General features: G+C 50.0%; 8 protein-coding genes across 8 annotated transcripts; 1 reads left to right on the top strand and 7 right to left on the bottom strand.

Annotated features, from left to right (window-relative positions):
* Positions 1-430: 430 nt before the first annotated feature.
* Positions 431-1,625, bottom strand: LDX57_010805 (uncharacterized protein; the record flags this gene model as incomplete). Its single annotated transcript, XM_046092551.1, has 2 exons — positions 431-438; positions 512-1,625. 2 exons carry the CDS (start codon positions 1,623-1,625, stop codon positions 431-433), a joined length of 1,122 nt encoding a protein of 373 aa, XP_045948529.1.
* Positions 1,626-3,211: 1,586 nt separating this feature from the next.
* Positions 3,212-4,768, bottom strand: SER1 (O-phospho-L-serine:2-oxoglutarate transaminase; the record flags this gene model as incomplete). The annotated part of the gene is made up of 6 exons (XM_046092550.1): positions 3,212-3,300; positions 3,350-3,440; positions 3,498-3,690; positions 3,738-4,410; positions 4,462-4,580; positions 4,662-4,768. The coding sequence occupies 6 exons, from the start codon at positions 4,766-4,768 to the stop codon at positions 3,212-3,214; spliced, it is 1,272 nt and encodes a 423-aa protein (XP_045948528.1).
* A 636-nt stretch (positions 4,769-5,404) lies between these two features.
* On the bottom strand, positions 5,405-5,876 carry LDX57_010803 (uncharacterized protein; the record flags this gene model as incomplete). Its single annotated transcript, XM_046092549.1, has 3 exons — positions 5,405-5,513; positions 5,585-5,731; positions 5,797-5,876. The coding sequence occupies 3 exons, from the start codon at positions 5,874-5,876 to the stop codon at positions 5,405-5,407; spliced, it is 336 nt and encodes a 111-aa protein (XP_045948527.1).
* A 1,983-nt stretch (positions 5,877-7,859) lies between these two features.
* Positions 7,860-8,965, top strand: gliT (thioredoxin reductase gliT; the record flags this gene model as incomplete). Its single annotated transcript, XM_046092548.1, has 3 exons — positions 7,860-8,306; positions 8,362-8,665; positions 8,732-8,965. Exons 1-3 carry the CDS (start codon positions 7,906-7,908, stop codon positions 8,963-8,965), a joined length of 939 nt encoding a protein of 312 aa, XP_045948526.1. The 5' UTR covers positions 7,860-7,905.
* A 171-nt stretch (positions 8,966-9,136) lies between these two features.
* On the bottom strand, positions 9,137-9,820 carry LDX57_010801 (uncharacterized protein; the record flags this gene model as incomplete). Its single annotated transcript, XM_046092547.1, has 1 exon — positions 9,137-9,820. The coding sequence occupies one exon, from the start codon at positions 9,818-9,820 to the stop codon at positions 9,137-9,139; it is 684 nt and encodes a 227-aa protein (XP_045948525.1).
* Positions 9,821-9,859: 39 nt separating this feature from the next.
* On the bottom strand, positions 9,860-10,117 carry LDX57_010800 (uncharacterized protein; the record flags this gene model as incomplete). Its single annotated transcript, XM_046092546.1, has 1 exon — positions 9,860-10,117. One exon carries the CDS (start codon positions 10,115-10,117, stop codon positions 9,860-9,862), a length of 258 nt encoding a protein of 85 aa, XP_045948524.1.
* Positions 10,118-10,805: 688 nt separating this feature from the next.
* Positions 10,806-12,370, bottom strand: LDX57_010799 (uncharacterized protein; the record flags this gene model as incomplete). The annotated part of the gene is made up of 2 exons (XM_046092545.1): positions 10,806-12,156; positions 12,228-12,370. 2 exons carry the CDS (start codon positions 12,368-12,370, stop codon positions 10,806-10,808), a joined length of 1,494 nt encoding a protein of 497 aa, XP_045948523.1.
* Positions 12,371-14,031: 1,661 nt separating this feature from the next.
* LDX57_010798 (putative isoamyl alcohol oxidase) lies at positions 14,032-15,881 on the bottom strand (the record flags this gene model as incomplete). The annotated part of the gene is made up of 3 exons (XM_046092544.1): positions 14,032-15,280; positions 15,335-15,535; positions 15,595-15,881. 3 exons carry the CDS (start codon positions 15,879-15,881, stop codon positions 14,032-14,034), a joined length of 1,737 nt encoding a protein of 578 aa, XP_045948522.1.
* Positions 15,882-16,426: the final 545 nt, after the last annotated feature.

Genomic DNA, 16,426 nt, shown 5'->3' with positions numbered 1-16,426 from the left:
CCCGGGTCCAATTCATTCAAGGTTGCGTTATGATCTAGCAAGGCTCTCACGCAATCTACCTGATTGCGCGTAACAGCGACATGAAGCATATTATTACCGAAAAGCGAGCAACTGTCAGGGCTAAAGCCTCTGGACAAGAAGGCCCGCAAAACTCCGCTCCATCCGTTCTCAACGGCCCACAACATGGGCTGTTCAACGTAAGGTGCTTCAGAATCATAAACTAGATGGAAACGCGCAGTCCCGAAGTCATGGACCATGGTAAGGTAGCGAAGATAATCTTCTCTTGGTGCCAGCGCGTCCTGCCCGAGACGTGTCCTTCTCTCACGTGTAAGCACTGCCCGTATTCTCCTGGAGGTCGTGCTGAATATATGCAAGTCGCCAAATCCGAGATGTTGTCCAATCATGTCAAGCAGTTCCACTGGAAGCCACCCTAATCTGCTATAGTTCTCAGGCAATTGATTAGCTTCGGAACTACCAGATTGAGGTTGTTGTTGTGTATTGGAAGACTCACCCGGCCCAAACTCCGGCGCGGCAACCAGTTGCAAACTATCTTCTTCTTCCAGCGGACCTGGCTCTTGGCTATCCGGAATTTCGTCGTGGTCAGAAACAGACGAAGGAGACTCGGGTGGGTGCTCTTCTGCCTGATCTTCTTCTGCGGGAAAGCCTGGCCCTTGGCTATCCGGAATCTCGTCGGGGCCAGAAACAGAAGAAGGAGACTCGGTGGAGTCATCTTCTACATTATATTGATCTGCAGGAGAGCTTGACACTTGGGTATCGGGGATGTCGTTATGATGAGAAACAGATGAAGGAGACTCGGAGGAGTCAACTTCCTCTGCCGGAGGCCCAGACCCTTGTGTTTCCGGGATCTCGTCGTGTTCAGTGTAATGCTGGGCAGGCTCAGGGGAAAACAGTGGTGGGGAATCTCGTTCTACCGGAGTGTCAATCCCTCCTTGGTTATCGCTCCAAACCCCGCGGCTAGATGAAGAAGCCACTTCTTGATTGTCTTCTTCTCCTTGGGAATTAGATTCTTGCGTATCGGCAACCTGGGCATTCTGGAGCGAGGCCCCGAGATAAGACTGAGGTTGCCTTTCCAACTCGCTATCGGTAGGAAAGTCATTTTGCAGGTAAATCCACCTTCCATTCCGACGGTCATGAGGGTCACCTTTTCTATGACTCAAATTGCTCCCCGGTGAGCTAGTGCCGTCGCTATCCGTCTCATAAGCCTGGTTGAACTCTCTATGTATAACCTCTTCTGGCCTGTCAGGCCTCACCGGATTCCCCTGTGCTTTCATCTGGGCCAAGTATTCCCTTTTTCGAGCGACGAGTGCTACTCGAACACGTCTCAGTAATTCCTTGCCTTTGGCCTCATATAGGTCATCCCAGCCGTCTGGCTCTCCATCGAGCTCTGTTCCTATACTGTCGAGTTGTCTTCGGAGAAACAATTCCACGCTGAGTCGATTTTGGAGTTTTCGCAAGTCCAGTACGAGGATACCCGAAGCATATAGCCTTTCTATCAACAACTCGAAAAATTCCTCTCTCTGACGTGCTGTCCATCCGAGTCGGGTCCAATTCCAGAACTGTCGTTCCCGTTGTTTAGCGGATCGGGGTGTTAGTCGACGAGGCATCTTCAGGATTTCTTGTTTGTGGAGATCAGCACGAATAGATTAATGTTGGGTATTCAAATTGGAAAGATGTTGCTATCCTGGTCTTGGGGAAATGGGTCTCCATTTAATAAAGACGAATCTTCTTTGTTATGTATATCAACTTGCTGCAAAGCTAGCTATCTGCCTACTGTACGCATTTATCTCTTTGAATGAAATAATTGTTTGTTACTTAAAGGCGTGAAAGATATCCGTAGAGCACAATGCATGGCTTTCGCCTACTTCAAACGGCGCAAACGAAGTCCTTTCGTTATAATTGATAGGAGAAGTTTGGAAATCTAGTTTGCCATCTCTATTCACAAATACCTGGACTCTAAGCGATGCCGTACATGAGCCATGAGAGATTCTAGAGGCGTTCCTATCTGCAACACTAGCAGTCCTAAAATATTTTCATAGTGTATGTAGCTGGAGGACATGTGGCTAAATACGGAATTGTATCAATCAATACCTAAATCGAACTTCTTTATCCTGCTACACACTTCTACTTTGCACAAGGGTTTTATTTGCCGATTGGTATCCATCATAGTCTATTATACACGCTTGTGGCTATATCTCTCTCTAATCTGTTTGTTTGCGTGAGATTGAACCGTCAATTCCGAATGCTTCTGAGTCACTGTGACAGTTTTTCCCTTCCTTGTTTATTATCTTATCAAATCTCTTATGCTTCTCAGAGAACAAATAAAACAAAAGCGTATCTAGATCCTCTAACCTTTCAGAACAAGAACGACATAATGCACAATAAGCCTGTTATCATACCAAGGCCACAAGATATGGAGCTAGAAAGAATCGATAATGCTATACAGACAAAGCAATCTGAAACCTGCGTTTATGTCTTTGGCACAATGGTTTCATCAATGTGAGAATAGGTTGTAATACATCCACCAACAACTAAGACGAAATCAAAGAAGCATGTACCCGATGAATGAACATTCTAATCACTAACAATAAACTATGTCGCCTTCATCCTCCTTAGAGCTTGGTTGCGCCAAGGTTTTCCTTTCTAACCGAAACACCGCATTGTTGACACAAAGGACTTTCAATGAATCTCGGCCGCTCATACATACACAGACAGATAACAATGACAGCCGCGGCCGTGAATGTCGTTTGTGGGCCATAATGCGTTTTACATGTTGCTCTTTCGCCGGCACTGCATGGTACATGTTCATCGCTGGGGCTTGGCCGCCAAGGTGAAAGATGTATTAATCGCAGGAAGCCATGCAAGTATGTGGGAGATAGCAGTTTGCAGGAGGTCGGCGATGTTATGGACAGGTGACGTTTTCTCGGTGTACTCTCGGACATCGTTGACGAGTTGCTGTTTCCTAAGATTTGAAGGGGTTGAATTAAATCGATAGTCAGAAACAAAGCATGGTTGCTATAACAAATGGGGATGTGCAAAATCTGCAGGACAGCCTTTTCTATGTCTCGTTGAAAGATCTCTATGCATGAAAATAAATACGTCATTCATTCAAATCTCTATTTTACTTGGTATATCCCAGTGTTGAAGCCATTCCCGTACCAAAAATGTTAAACCAAACAATTGCTGACGCCGTTTATGCAGTTGTCGCGAACTCCTTCAAGAATGCCACCAATTGTTGAACGCCAGCTTCGGGGATGGCGTTGTAATTCGAAGCACGGATACCTGTCCCTAATTAGCATGTCACAGATTATCATTGTGGGGGGCTGCATACCTCCAACGCTTCTGTGGCCCTTAAGACCGAGCAATCCACGGTCCGTGGCACCCTTCAGGAAAGCCTTCTCGGCTTCGTCCACGTTGACACCCTGATCCTGTTAGCCTTTTTCTTTGTCGCGTGAAAGGGACATGATGGTGGAGCATACCTTGGTGACCCGGAAGCAGACGTTCATTCTCGAACGAACGCTCTTGTCGGGGACGACCCTGTACACGTCGGGGTACGCATCAAGGGCATCGTAAATCAGGTTGGCCTTCTTTCCAGCCACAGCCTCTTGGCCTTGAACCTTGTCGGGAAAGGTGGCGAGAAGCTTCTTCAGGACCTGGCCGGCCACGTAGACACTGCCGATCGTTAGGATAAGCTAAAGACATACGACGAGGAGACTTACTCAAAAATGCTGAGTGTGTTGTACAGGCTGTTGTTCTTGGCAGTGACCGCGTAGTCCAGGATCGTAGGCGCAACAGGAAGTCCCACCCGACGAACAATATCGGGCTTAACCTGGCCCAGAATCGACAGCAGGCTCTTCTTGATAATGACGGGTGTGATACCCGGCAGACCCAGGTTCTTCTGGGCGCCAAAGAACACAATCGAGAAGTGCTCAAAGGGAATGCGACGCGAGAGAATCGTCGAGGAAAAGTCACCCACCACGACCGTCTGGTCATCCGCGGCCTTCGACTCCAACGCCTTAGGGAACCGGGGAAACTCGACACCATCCACCGTCTCGTTCTCGCACAGGTACACCAACGCAGGCTTTTCGCTCAGCGTCCACGTCGACTCCTCGGGGATCTTGCCGAACTTGCCGTCGTTGATCTTCCGTGCGTCGGTCGCAACATTCACATTGTTTGTGCCCAGCAGGCGCCCGGCCTCTTGACTGGCCTTCGCCGACCACGATCCGGTCACCAGGTAATCCAGGCGCAGTTCCGACTGCACTTTCTGTTGTAGCTGCTTGACAAGCTCCTCCTCGCTGATCTCCCCGTTCTGCAGGATCTTCTGGCGCTGGTTCTCGACCCAGATCGCAACCGAGTTGTACAACGTCGCGTCGAACTGTCCCGATCCACCACCTTCGCACAGTCAGTCATGTTATCAGCGTAACAGCACGAGAGAAAAAGTACCTTGCATGATCAAGACATCGTGAGTCTCAGGAACATTCAGGAACGACACCAAATCTGCCTTCATAGTGTTCAAGATATCGTTCGCAATCCCGCTGCGATGGCTATGCTCCGCGACACCCCTAAGCAAATCAAAACCGTCAGTTCAATTGCACGCGACATCCGAGATTCTTCTCCCGCGCTAGCTAGCGCATTAGACTCACAATCCGGTGTCGTCATAGTTCTGCAGGGCATCGGCGGCCTTGGCGAGCACATCCGTGGGTAGGGCAGCGGGCCCAGCACCAAAGTAAACAACGTCTTCTCTCTTCATTTTGTGAATTGTGTTGTGTTACTGAGAAAATTGCGGGGGACAGCAGACGGCGGGGAGGAATGGAGTGAAAGTGGGCGGGAGAATCAGTGAGTCAATTCAGTCTTCGGAGGGGAAATTTGTCCGCCTTCAGGCGCCGATTTCTGGCCGAAATTCGAAGGCACTCGGGCGGTGTGGCTCTTGCAGACGGGCAGTTTCTGGCCGCCTGAGATGGGTTACTCTTATTGGGTTACTCTTGATGGCGTGATCACGGATGGCCCGATCGGGGGGATTTACTGCCGGCAGTACTTATTGTATGTACTGGTGGGTTATGTCTGCCGTATCAACACCCACCGCCTACTTCAAGCAGATGTGTCTGCACAGTATAGCCCTAACTTGCAAGGTCTTTGATGACCATGTCAAGAAAATAGGAGCTTGCAATTAGAAAGGAAACATCTCATTTGGGAAATGATAGGACTAAAAATAATCATGGACCTGCCTCTGCATTTGCATCACAGTATAGGGAAACCTACGATAGGAGAAAACCTACACCGAGGCGATACATATAATTTGACGAACGCCCAAGAAAGCATTAACTAAGCTTGAACACTGCAGGTGCAACCCTAGGAGTTTCATGCGCTCTTACCCTTGAGCGGAGAACTACTGATTTGATTCATTCTTGATGTCGATATCCGAAGACTCGGCAATGGGTTCAGGATCAACAATAGGGCTCTGGCCAGGTACCATAGCCCAGATGCGGTAGCTACCACTGAACGAAGACGAAAAAGAAGTCAGATTTTGTTATGTGGTAGAGATGGTAGTTGAAGGGAATAATCATACCCGGTGGGCATATTCTCGATGGTCCTTCCATCAATCTGCACATGATCATTTTCGTGGATGTTTATCGCGTCGGTAAGTTGCACGGGAGCGCGATAAGGAGGGCTGTGGGAATGGGTGATCCAGAAATCGGCATACTTAGGTTCAGATCTGAAGGCCATCAGCTTTTTGAGCGATCAATCTAGAGGAAAAAAAGACGATATTGTAGTACATACTCGACAACATCTTCCCAACGGATCTCCCATTTCTGGCTGACGTCGACCGTGCCACTACCATCTGGCTGAGTGATCTTCATGATGAGAGGCTGCTGGTAAGGTAGTCTTTGGGTTGATTTCGAGCTATATTGCTGTAGACAATACTGCATAAGTAAGATAACAGCTGGATTATTTTAGGGACCCGCTGAGACTGGTTAACCAACCTTTGGAGGATAAGTTTGTTGGGTTGTGCTGAGGTCAAGGACGAAGGGGGTTTTGTCGCTCTTTATAGAGACCCCAGCCTCCCTTTGATAGAACTTAAATAGGTGCTTCTGCTGCTAAAGCTGCGTACTGTGTCATAGAGAGACCTCTGCGAATCATCTCTTTGTGTCTCGTCCTTTGGCCGGAACAAAATAAACGCTTGTCAGCAACTGCATAGGAAGCTAGGTGCTAGCTAGACCCAATTGGCATATTAACCCATTTAGCAGGGGCCTTGATCAATCCGTTTCTCGAAAACGAATAAGTTTTAAAGCTGTCTGAGATAGGTAAGAGTACCCCGGTTTGCGGTGAAAGTTTCGGCCCGCCATAAAGGTACCTAGCTTCTCAGTAGCAAGGATTAAAACTTCATCCCACATCTACGGGATCGGCTGGCATGTCTACAGTGTAATGCATACACCAAGAAAGACTAGCCACGGTGATATAAAATTACTGGAAAGGCTTTTAGAACGAGCGTTCGGCTGAAAGAAACCCGAATATGTGCCGATTCTGTTCGCACTCAGCTGCCCCATCTCTTTTACTGTTACGCCCGGAAACCACTGATAGACATCATGAAAATGTCATATCCGTATTACACCCACCAGGACGTCTGAAATGGAGCTATGTGCCTTCATGGAAACAACGCACGTTTTATTTAAAACACACCTACAGAAATCAGAATGATGGGTGTCGTCTGTCTAATTCCTGTGATGTGCAACTACCATATCAGCCGGAAACGTATTCGACCAGAGTATCACTAGTAATATTTGCCCGGTCCAATCGGCAAGTCCCTACAGATCATCACCCGGAAGATGCGAATGACGTGTTACATGGAACAACAAAGATGTAATATGTGTAGATACCTGCTGGATGGTATCTAGCCTTGGTCTTTAAGACGCATAGGTAATCCATGCGAGGGTCAACGCAATCCGTGTAACTACCGCTCCACATTCAACTCCTAGGTACCTTCGGCGTTCAATTAAAAGAGCTAACACCGTTTGATCTGGACCACATAAGGTAGGGCTCTTGCATGAAAGAGCAGTCAAACGCCGTAAAAGAGCGATGTGATGGAACGTAAGAAGATAGTGGTACAAATTAGATTCGGTATAAAGACGACGGAACCCGGATATCACTCGGACTCCGAGCACTGGTCTTGATTCGGTTAATGTTATTGAAGAAGGAGCTCATAGCTGACGTAGACCTGTTTCATGAAGGGCCCATTCCGATTTTATCTCGTGATCTCAATCTGGACTTGTTCTCGAGATCCGTTGTTGATAACAAACAATATGCACCGAAGGTGGTAAATGGGAAAACAAGATATTAACGATGCGAGGGCAAAGCTTGACTAGGAAACGAGACCTTGGGTAATCTAGAAAATATGGACTCTTTAATCAACGTGGTAGAAAAAAAAGACAAAATCCCCTACGATGCCAAGACCTGAAGATGATGGGCCGCGGGATCCACCAAAGTCTCCGCGAAGTCTCCGATCTACAGATCCAACGATCATGACGTCCGGAACCCCTGACTATGTCCACATGGAGACATATCGGAGAGATTGCGCACGTATTGGAACCAATAAAACAAATTTGTTGGGCAGTTTATGAGTCAACCTGATCATCCCGAGGTGTCGAGAAGGATAACGACAAATTATAGGAACGATTAAGTATCAGACTTCAGGGGAGAGCTGAAGTCAATCCACAGATCCCAACGGAGACATTTCCGGAGACTTTCAGCCTAGCCAAGAAGAACACGAGCACATTCGCGAAGTATGTAGCAGGCTCTCAATATAAACAGGCCCAACAGATCAGGGGGAAATGACTTTTCATTAAATCAAACATCTCTTTTGTTCTATAGTTGAGAAGAAGCAAAGGAAGAATGGCAGCCCCAGCAATCTACGATGTCCTCATCATTGGCGCCGGCCCAGCAGGCCTCTCAACGGTCCTTGGTCTCGCGCGCCAAACATACTCGGCACTGGTTTTCGACTCAAAGCGATACCGCAATGCCCCGGCAGACCGAATGCATAACGTCTTGTCTTGGGACCATAAATCCCCAGCAGAGTTTCGCGCCGCCGCAAGAGAAAACATACTGTCAAGATATAAGACTGTTGATTTTAGGGATGCTACCATCGTATCGGCTTCAAAAAGAGCAGACGGCCTGTTTGAATTAACAGACAAAGAGGAAAACAAGTATCACGGCAAGAAACTTGCCCTTGCAACTGGAGTTACGGATATGTTTCCTGATATTAAGGGGTTTGGTGATCTATGGGGGAAGTTGATGTAAGTCTTCTTTACTAATAATAAGAGAAAAAAGCGAAAAGTAACATCTACGCAGATTCCACTGTCTATTCTGCCACGGTTTCGAAGAGCGCGGTGCCTCGTCTGCGGGGATTCTAGCGATCGGCGCGCTCACCCAGCCCTTCATGCTCTTGCACGTTGCACGTATGGCTGCTCCACTGGCCGAGCAACTTACAATCTACTCGCATGGAGACAAGGAGCTCACTACGCAACTGAAAGACGAGTTCGAGGGAAAGCCTTTGACGATTGAGTCGCGCAAAATTATATCCGTTGAACGGAAAGGGGAGAATAAAGTTATACTCCAGCTGGAAGACGGCGAGAGCAGAGAGGAAGGGTTCTTGGTAAGTTTGCCATCCAGTTAACAATTCCTGCCTACCTTGTATAGATGCTGACAGGTATGATGATAGGCTACCATGCCTTCGGTCAAGGTCAACGGTCCCTTCCACGAGCAGCTAGGTCTGGAGGTGGATCCGGCAGGCTTTATCAAGGTGAATGCGCCTTTCAATGAGGCCAGCGTCCCTGGCGTCTTTGCAATGGGTGATTGTGGTACGATGATGAAGACGGTCTCTCAGGCGATGGCCATGGGGTCTTTTGGAGCAGCTGGGTTGGTATCACAGCTGGGTGCTATGGGGAAGCTGTAATCTGGATTAGGCGATCATTCTCTCTTATTCGTGTTTTTATTTTAGAAAGTTTGCTCTTATTCCTTCCTGTCTCAAGAAGAAAAATGTACTATGTTAAGTTCACATTACTACTAGTCATCGGTTCTAAGTTGATATGTCATCTGCAACACCAATCATAGGCAAATCAGTCAATCAATGCTTCATAAACTGACTTTCCTTCTCCAACCACGTCCCAAAATCCTTCAACTCCGGATGCTTCGCCCTCAAATCCGCAATATCAGCTTTATACCCCTCGTCTCTAAACCATCGAAACATGAGCCCAAAATCCTTCATACTAGCCATCAACACCGAACAAACTGGCCGAAATGTAGTCGGAACCTTCTGCCCTGTCTTCCCCTTAAAAGCCTTCGCCATCTGCTCATACGTCAACTCATCCCCGGCTAACGACACCGCCGTGCCTTTGTATTTCTCAGTGTTCATGAAGGCCTCAGAGGCTAGATAACCGATATCGCTCGTCGCGACTAACTGAAGCGGTTTATTCTTCAACGTCATGTCCCAGGACGTGGCGAATACCTTGCCCATAAATCCTGGGACGAGGTTTTCGAAGAAGGCGGTGGGTCGGAGGATGAACCACTCTGTATCTGTGTCTTTGGTTTTTGAGACGAGGTGGTGCTCGATGTTGTGTTTTTTGATGAAGTGGGGAATGTTGGTGGCGTTGTCGTAGGAGGTCGCGTCTCCGCCGCGGTCGACGGAGCTGTAGACTAGGAATTTGATGTTTTGGCGGATTGCTTCGTCGATGAGGGCTTTGCCTTGAGTTTCTTCGGAGGTGGTGTTTCCGATGGCGACCTTATAGTTGGTAAGTATTCCATTTGGCATCGGCCACGCAATGGAAGAAACTGGATGCTAATGTTTGGTTCATACCTGGACGCTGAAAAGGCCCCAGAGGGGGTTATCGCTGGCGGTGCGTGCATTCTCAAAGACATCAGCGGGACTGTCGAGGTTTGCTTCGACTAGTCGGATTTTCGGGGATAGTTTGGCTAGACGCTGGGCGGATTCGGAGTTTGAATCTCGAGTAATGGCGAGGATCTCGTACGGTGAGTCCTTGGATACGAGGTTACGGATTAAAGCGCTCCCTTGCTTCCCAGTTGCGCCGGTCACAATGATGGCTTTCATGGTGGATCAACTTAGATTTAAATGCCTCAATAGCGAAGTTGAGATGGGATAAAATGGCGACTATCTGTAGGTGGGGAACAACTGCGTTAAATGTTTAATTCATTGTTATCAATTGAACATTCCAGGAGGAATTTCGCGCAGACAGGATCAGACTTTCGCGCTGTGAAGCCCTACATTCCATACTGTCATGCATTACCTCATCTGTCGGCTTCGGCCCACAACTCACCAAACTGATCTAATCTCGCGTCGATCCGGGGTTGGATATCGTTGTAGCCGAGAGTTCTTTCCTTCCATGACCATCTGAATCTTTCTCGAGTCACAGAGTCATTACTGAACTTCCTCTCGCTGTGAATCTTTCGACGATGATTTCCTGATTGGGGGTCTTGGCGCCTGTTGCACTCATTCTTCACTGGCTTCTTTAGGCAAAAGCACTTCAGCATACATTCCTGGCTGAAGACCGCCATTCTGCAGATAACCACTTGAGATGGCGTGCTTGAATACCTGTGTCGCCAGCGTTCTGGAAGTCTATCTGACCTTATGGAAAACAATCTCGGGGAATGGAGCGAGAGTCTAAATTTTCTAACGAATTCCAGCAGTTACTTTTATGCTCCCTTTCAATATTCGCCCATCGCTTGCCAACTCAAAGAAGCCCGCTAAGTGTACCATCAAACCCATAGAGTCACGGATACTATTCAGCCGTAGCGACGGGCTGCGCCGACGAATAAAACCGGAAGCCCTGATCTGCCAACCCATTCAGTGCATTACCATTGCCATTGCCCACAGGGGACTCTGCAGGGGGTACAGCTCTCTCCGGAACAGCCGGTTCAGGAAGCGGTATACCAGGTTCTGGCTCCGGCTCTGGTTCTAACTCAAGCGGCGACTCCTCAATCACTGGTTCCGGATACTCCGCCGCCGGCGCGATATCATAATACCTGCCCCTTTTCTTCTTTTTCTTCGGCACACTGAATCCCAAGTCCCATTCATCAGTCGGTTTGTTGGTATTCGTATCATCCACGGGAACGCAAACCGCCTCTGCATCTACCTCTACCTCTACCTTTGGTCCTGCTGCTGCTGCCTCTGACTGCTCTTCCTGTTCCACGAGGGTTGTCAACCGCGCCGGAACGCCCGTTGCTGGTCCGTTATACGCGCCGTTGTATCGGCTTTGAACAGGCCAATTAGCCCACGGGTCGTAGTCCCCGTCCGCGGCAGCTGGAGGCGACGCAGGTGGTGGAGAGGGAGAAGAAGGCGACATGGCCACGGGGTCTGGGGAGTGCGGTGTCTCCAACTCCGGAACCGCTTCCCCGTCAACATGATAGCCCGGACTCTCAGGACCAGGAACAGGGCCATCAATTGCATGAGGCTCCCCAATGACCGGCTCCTCCCCTGTGTCTGAATCCCATTCATACGCCTCCGACACATCCGCTTCACTATTTGTCGCCGTGTCCCGGGGGTGCCCGTTCAGGGCTACCTTCCCCGGCAATGCACTCGCATAGATGTCCAGGACAGAGCTCACTAAAAAAGCATCAAATGGATCCCGACCGACCCCGTAGGACGCAATATCCTGTCTCAGCCCCGCCTCGTCGTCTTCGAATGCAATCGCCAACTTCTCCCGGATGTATTCCCAGAACCACACCTCGTCTCCTGGGAGGGATGTCGAGATCTCCCGTGCAACAGAGAGAATGTACAGCGTTGAGACGTCGATATCGAAGACCCGGATATATGTCTTCGCGAGGTCGATTAGTCCCGTTATCCCGTATCGACGCGCCGCGTGGTACGTGTGCATGCTGCGGTGGAATTCACGGGCGCGGGGCGCGCTGTCGATGTCTTCTTGGACGTGGGTGATCGGTTTGGTCGTCTCGTAGGTGTTTGTGTAGAGGTAATGGATGAACGTGTGGCCGACGTCGGCGTGGATGTCGGAGAGGTGGAAGATGCGGGTCCATTGGTTTACTTCGAAGGCAGGGTACGGGCGGAGGAAGTATTCGGGGACGGCGTAGTTGCGGTCGCCGATCGTGATGGTGATGGCTTTGGTGGTGTAGGGGCTATTTGAGCGTGGAATTTAGAGCTGGCCATGGCAGTAGATGTAGGTATACTTGGGGTAGTGGTGGGTCACCTTATCTCGGGTTGAGGGTATTCAGGGATATCGTCCCACTGGGGATACGGTGCTGCTGGCACCGGTTCTGGAGCTGGATCATCCATCTCGACAGGTGCGGGGATTGTCGTTTGGATCTTGGCGCGCTTTTTCGAATCTCTCATTGCGATGTGATGCCCTGCTCCTTCTGTCTCTGCATTGCTGATATTGAAGTATAAGATGGTTCCAACGAGTCTATATACTATCCAAACCCCATCTATTCCTCAACCCTGCTGAAAATGGGCACACAGAATACCCCGCACTCGGGCGCTTACGGCTGTCATTGCTCTCGCATCTGACCAACGCGACGCCGAGAAGCCGATGCTATAATTGGCCATGCATGACTAACTTGTCTGCTGCGTGGTGAGCTGGCGACCGACGCAAGAGCTCTGCTAAGCGCTGCGTTGGAGCTTTCCGTGTCACGCCGGAAGAGACGGAAAGGTGATTTACTGGTTGAGGGCCTGTTTTAGGTGTGTTCTACTATATTCTAAGGCTTAGGGAGGTATGGCGTCCGGCTCAGTTTATACGAGGTCGATGCCTAATCTATTTTGCGTGTGCCTGAGAACTGAAAATGATGTCATTTCTATAGCAGGTCTTCTAACTTGGTGTTATATATCCCAGGGAAGACAAGGAAACCAGTTTGTTAATCAAGATGGTAGAGCTCGATCTTGGGTAGAAACCTTCAGGCGCAGATCGCCAGACATGAAATCATGCCACTTGGGCTCTGCATCTGCAGCCAAAGAATGCAGGACAAGTCATGCTGTTTGCCTCTTTTCACATGTTGAGCGTAGAACCCGTCAACTGAATACTGCATTTACATCCCCGTAAATATGTAAGTAGCCCAGGCAAGTAATTAAATCCAGTCTACATGACTCATTCCCTGCTAATCCGCCATGATCATCCTTATCAATCACCACCATAAACTAAACTCGTGATCAGCTCAGCACCATTTCGCCGATCACTCCAAAGCACCCGGACTCCATAGTTCGTACGGACTATTGCTCCATATGGATCAGAAGTGAGAAACGAACGGCGAACACGTTTGACCCACCGCCGATCACGCCGATCGCCCGTGGTCCGAACGCCGACGAAATTCGGAACCCCAATTTTGGATTCGAGTTGAACAAGCCTAAACGAGCGGGAGTTTGATCCTGTTTCAACTTTTGGGTCGCACAAAAACTGGGAGGACGGCCGTTTTACCCGTTTCGAGAGGTGTGGGTGGGTTATGATATAATTATGTTTCTGGGTTGAGAGTGTGGGTTTGTGGCGACGGGAAGGGGTGATTTAGGGGGAATAGGCCGAGGTTGGAGAGTGAGAGCCTACCTTGCTGTTAGTGGTTGATTATTGATTCAATAATGGTGTTTGTATGGCCTAGAATATTTGTTGAGTCAACTTCGTGGAGTCTGGAGCACGCGAGTGGCAAATCAAGGCGACAGAAGGGTTTCCGCTTGCGGAAATAGCTGGGATGAGTAAGATTGAGGATTGAAAGATGTCAACCATGTGTTATCATGGCCTCTGGGTGTCCGTCGGTACGCGCCATGGTCCTTCTCGAGTGTGAGAAGTTTTAAAGTTTTGTCATCGTGGTGGATCTTGAAAGTATTATGGAGACCTGTCTGAACTCCTGTAGTTTCACCAACAATGATAATAATAACCCGAACGTAACGTCCATTAGAATTATGAATATCTATCGCATAGTAGGTATCTCTAACGATGGTCTAGTATACTAATACAGCAAGAAAGAAGAAAACAACAAGCCATCCGAATCACCATTTTTTGCATCTCACATCTAGTTACCGCTGCGGCACATACGGCCGTTCTCGGCAACGGTCCACGCCTCGCTTCCCACGCCCTTCAGCACGTAGAAGAAGTTCTCGGGGTCATACTTCTGCTTGACCTCGAGCAACGGGGAGTAGTTGTCGCCGAAGAAAGTCTCCTGCCAGTTGGGCTGACGGAAGTTGGCCTCATTCTGGTAGGTGCCGCCGCCGGGAGTCACGGCCTCGAGCTGGGGCACGTATTCGTTGGTGATGCGGTCCTGGTCAGCAATCATATCGGCCCAGGGGGCGGTTTCGTTCCAGCTGGTGCCGAACTGAACGGTGACGGCGGCGCGGCGCCATTCGGGGAAGACAGCGTTGGAAACGTCGCCGGGGGAAGAGACGTTGAGACCAACGCCAACGGCAATCACTCCCTGCTGGGTAAGGTTGCGCAGGGCGCTGCCGATGCCGGACGGGTTGCTGTCCAGAGCGTTGCGAGGCACGAGACGGCCGCCGTACTGGTAGGTCGCGACTTCGAGGTTACCCCAGGGGAGGGGGCCCATGTACTTGTTGTAGTGGTCGTGGTACGACTCGTACTCGGTCCAGCTGGTCTTGTATTTGATGCCGAGGTCGGAGAGCTCGTCCAGGAAGGGCTGCAGGATGGACTGGATCTCGTCGGTAGTCTTGTTGTAGCCGGTGACGGGGTTGATGGCGAAGAAGGCGGAGGTCATCTGGTAGATGACGGTGACACCCTGGTCAATCATCTGAGGCAGGAGCGAGTGGAACTTGGAGACGGCCTGGTCGAAGGTCTCGGAAGAAATTCCAGTGGCGGCGAACTGGACGCCAGCGCCGGAGACCTTAACGTCGGGGTGAGCCTTGACGGTGACGGACATAACAACACCGTAGTTACCGGCACCACCACCGCTGAGAGCCCAGAAGAGATCGGAGTTCTGAGAGCGGTTGGCAGTCACGAGCTTTCCATCGGCAGTGACAACTTCGAATTCGAGCGTCTGATCAGCACCGAGACCGAAGGTAGTGCTGAGCGCGGAGTGGCCACCACCCTGGATGAAACCACCGGCGACACCGACCGTGGGGCACTCGCCAGTGACGACGACAAGGTTCTTCTCGGAGGCGGCGTCGAGGATTTGGTATCCCATAGTTCCGGCAGCGACCTTGAAAGAAGGGCCCTCGTAGTTAGAGTCAGACCAGTCCTGGTATTCAATGTCATGCAGGTGATGCATCCAGACGGAGAGGGCACCGGCACCGGTAGAGCGACCAAAGTAACTAAATGACATATTAGCGCTAGTGCTTCAACGGACTTTATTATTAAAGACTCACTCATGGCCAGTGTTGCGAATGACAAAGCGAATGTTGTTCGTCTGCGCGAACTGGATGGCAGCAATCACATCGTCGCTGGAAGAGACATCGACCGCGTAGCTCACGTAGTTGCCCAATTCGCAGGAGTGAGATTCCGCAGTAAAGGGGTCACAGCTCTGGTTGGCAAAGAAGGTCTGCATAACCGATGAGGAGGAGTCGAGGCTGTACTCATCATGTTAGATTAGTCAGTTTATATACGGCAAGGGAAAGAATAAACATACTGGACTTGGGGATGGTGCCAGTTACCCTGCAAGGTCTTGCAGGCGGCCTCATCATAGGTGGGATCATGGCATGGCGAACCAACAGGCACAGTGGCGACCAAACGACCGCCAACGGTGCTGTTCAGGGAGTTCCAGGTCTCCGTCGAAGGCCAGCAGCTGTCACCGGGCAAGCAGTGACATTGCGACTGGGTCGAGGACGAAGAGTCTGAGTCCGAAGGAGCTGCACATTCCGCGGCGACCGGCGAGAGAGCGGCCGTGGCGACAACCAAAGCCCAAGAAGCCTTCATGGTTCCGCGGGAGGAGCAGGGTAAAAGATGAAGATAAAGTTAAAACGTGGCAGGAATGAAGGAAAGAAGGTTGTCGATCATGAGCAGGTCGTTATTTATTTATATCATTAGAAGTCGAGGACCAGGATAGTGTTACGGTGAGAAGAAAAAGCAACGAGAGGAAGAGATGTAGAAAGAACGACTGGACCTCGGATTAGACCATAATCGGAGGAATTCCATAACTGCAGCCCCAACGTGGGCACGGGAGAGTATCTGAGAAAGGAGTCGGAGGAACAACCGCATCCGGAGATTTTCCCCAGAGCGTCTAGCGCTTGTAGCAAAAAGACGCCCAACTCCAAGACAAGCAAGGGGGGGGGAGCCCGAGAGGACAGATGAGAAGGATCTGGCCGAACTCCGGATCACCCGAGAAAACAGCCAGATCCACGTGTGAGCAGTGCGCCCAAGGCCAGCTCCACTTGACTATTGAGGAAAATGTCTTACGCGCAGCCAGCCGGTCACTGGTCCGTTGGCAATCGTGCATTTTGGCCCCTGCAGGCCTTTCTCCA

Source organism: Aspergillus melleus (assembly GCF_016097325.1).
Source record: "Aspergillus melleus strain CBS 546.65 chromosome Unknown contig6, whole genome shotgun sequence".
In the NCBI taxonomy this organism is placed as follows: domain Eukaryota; kingdom Fungi; phylum Ascomycota; class Eurotiomycetes; order Eurotiales; family Aspergillaceae; genus Aspergillus; species Aspergillus melleus.
The sequence above is the reverse complement of the archived record's forward strand: the minus strand, read 5'-3'. Positions and strand labels throughout refer to the sequence as shown.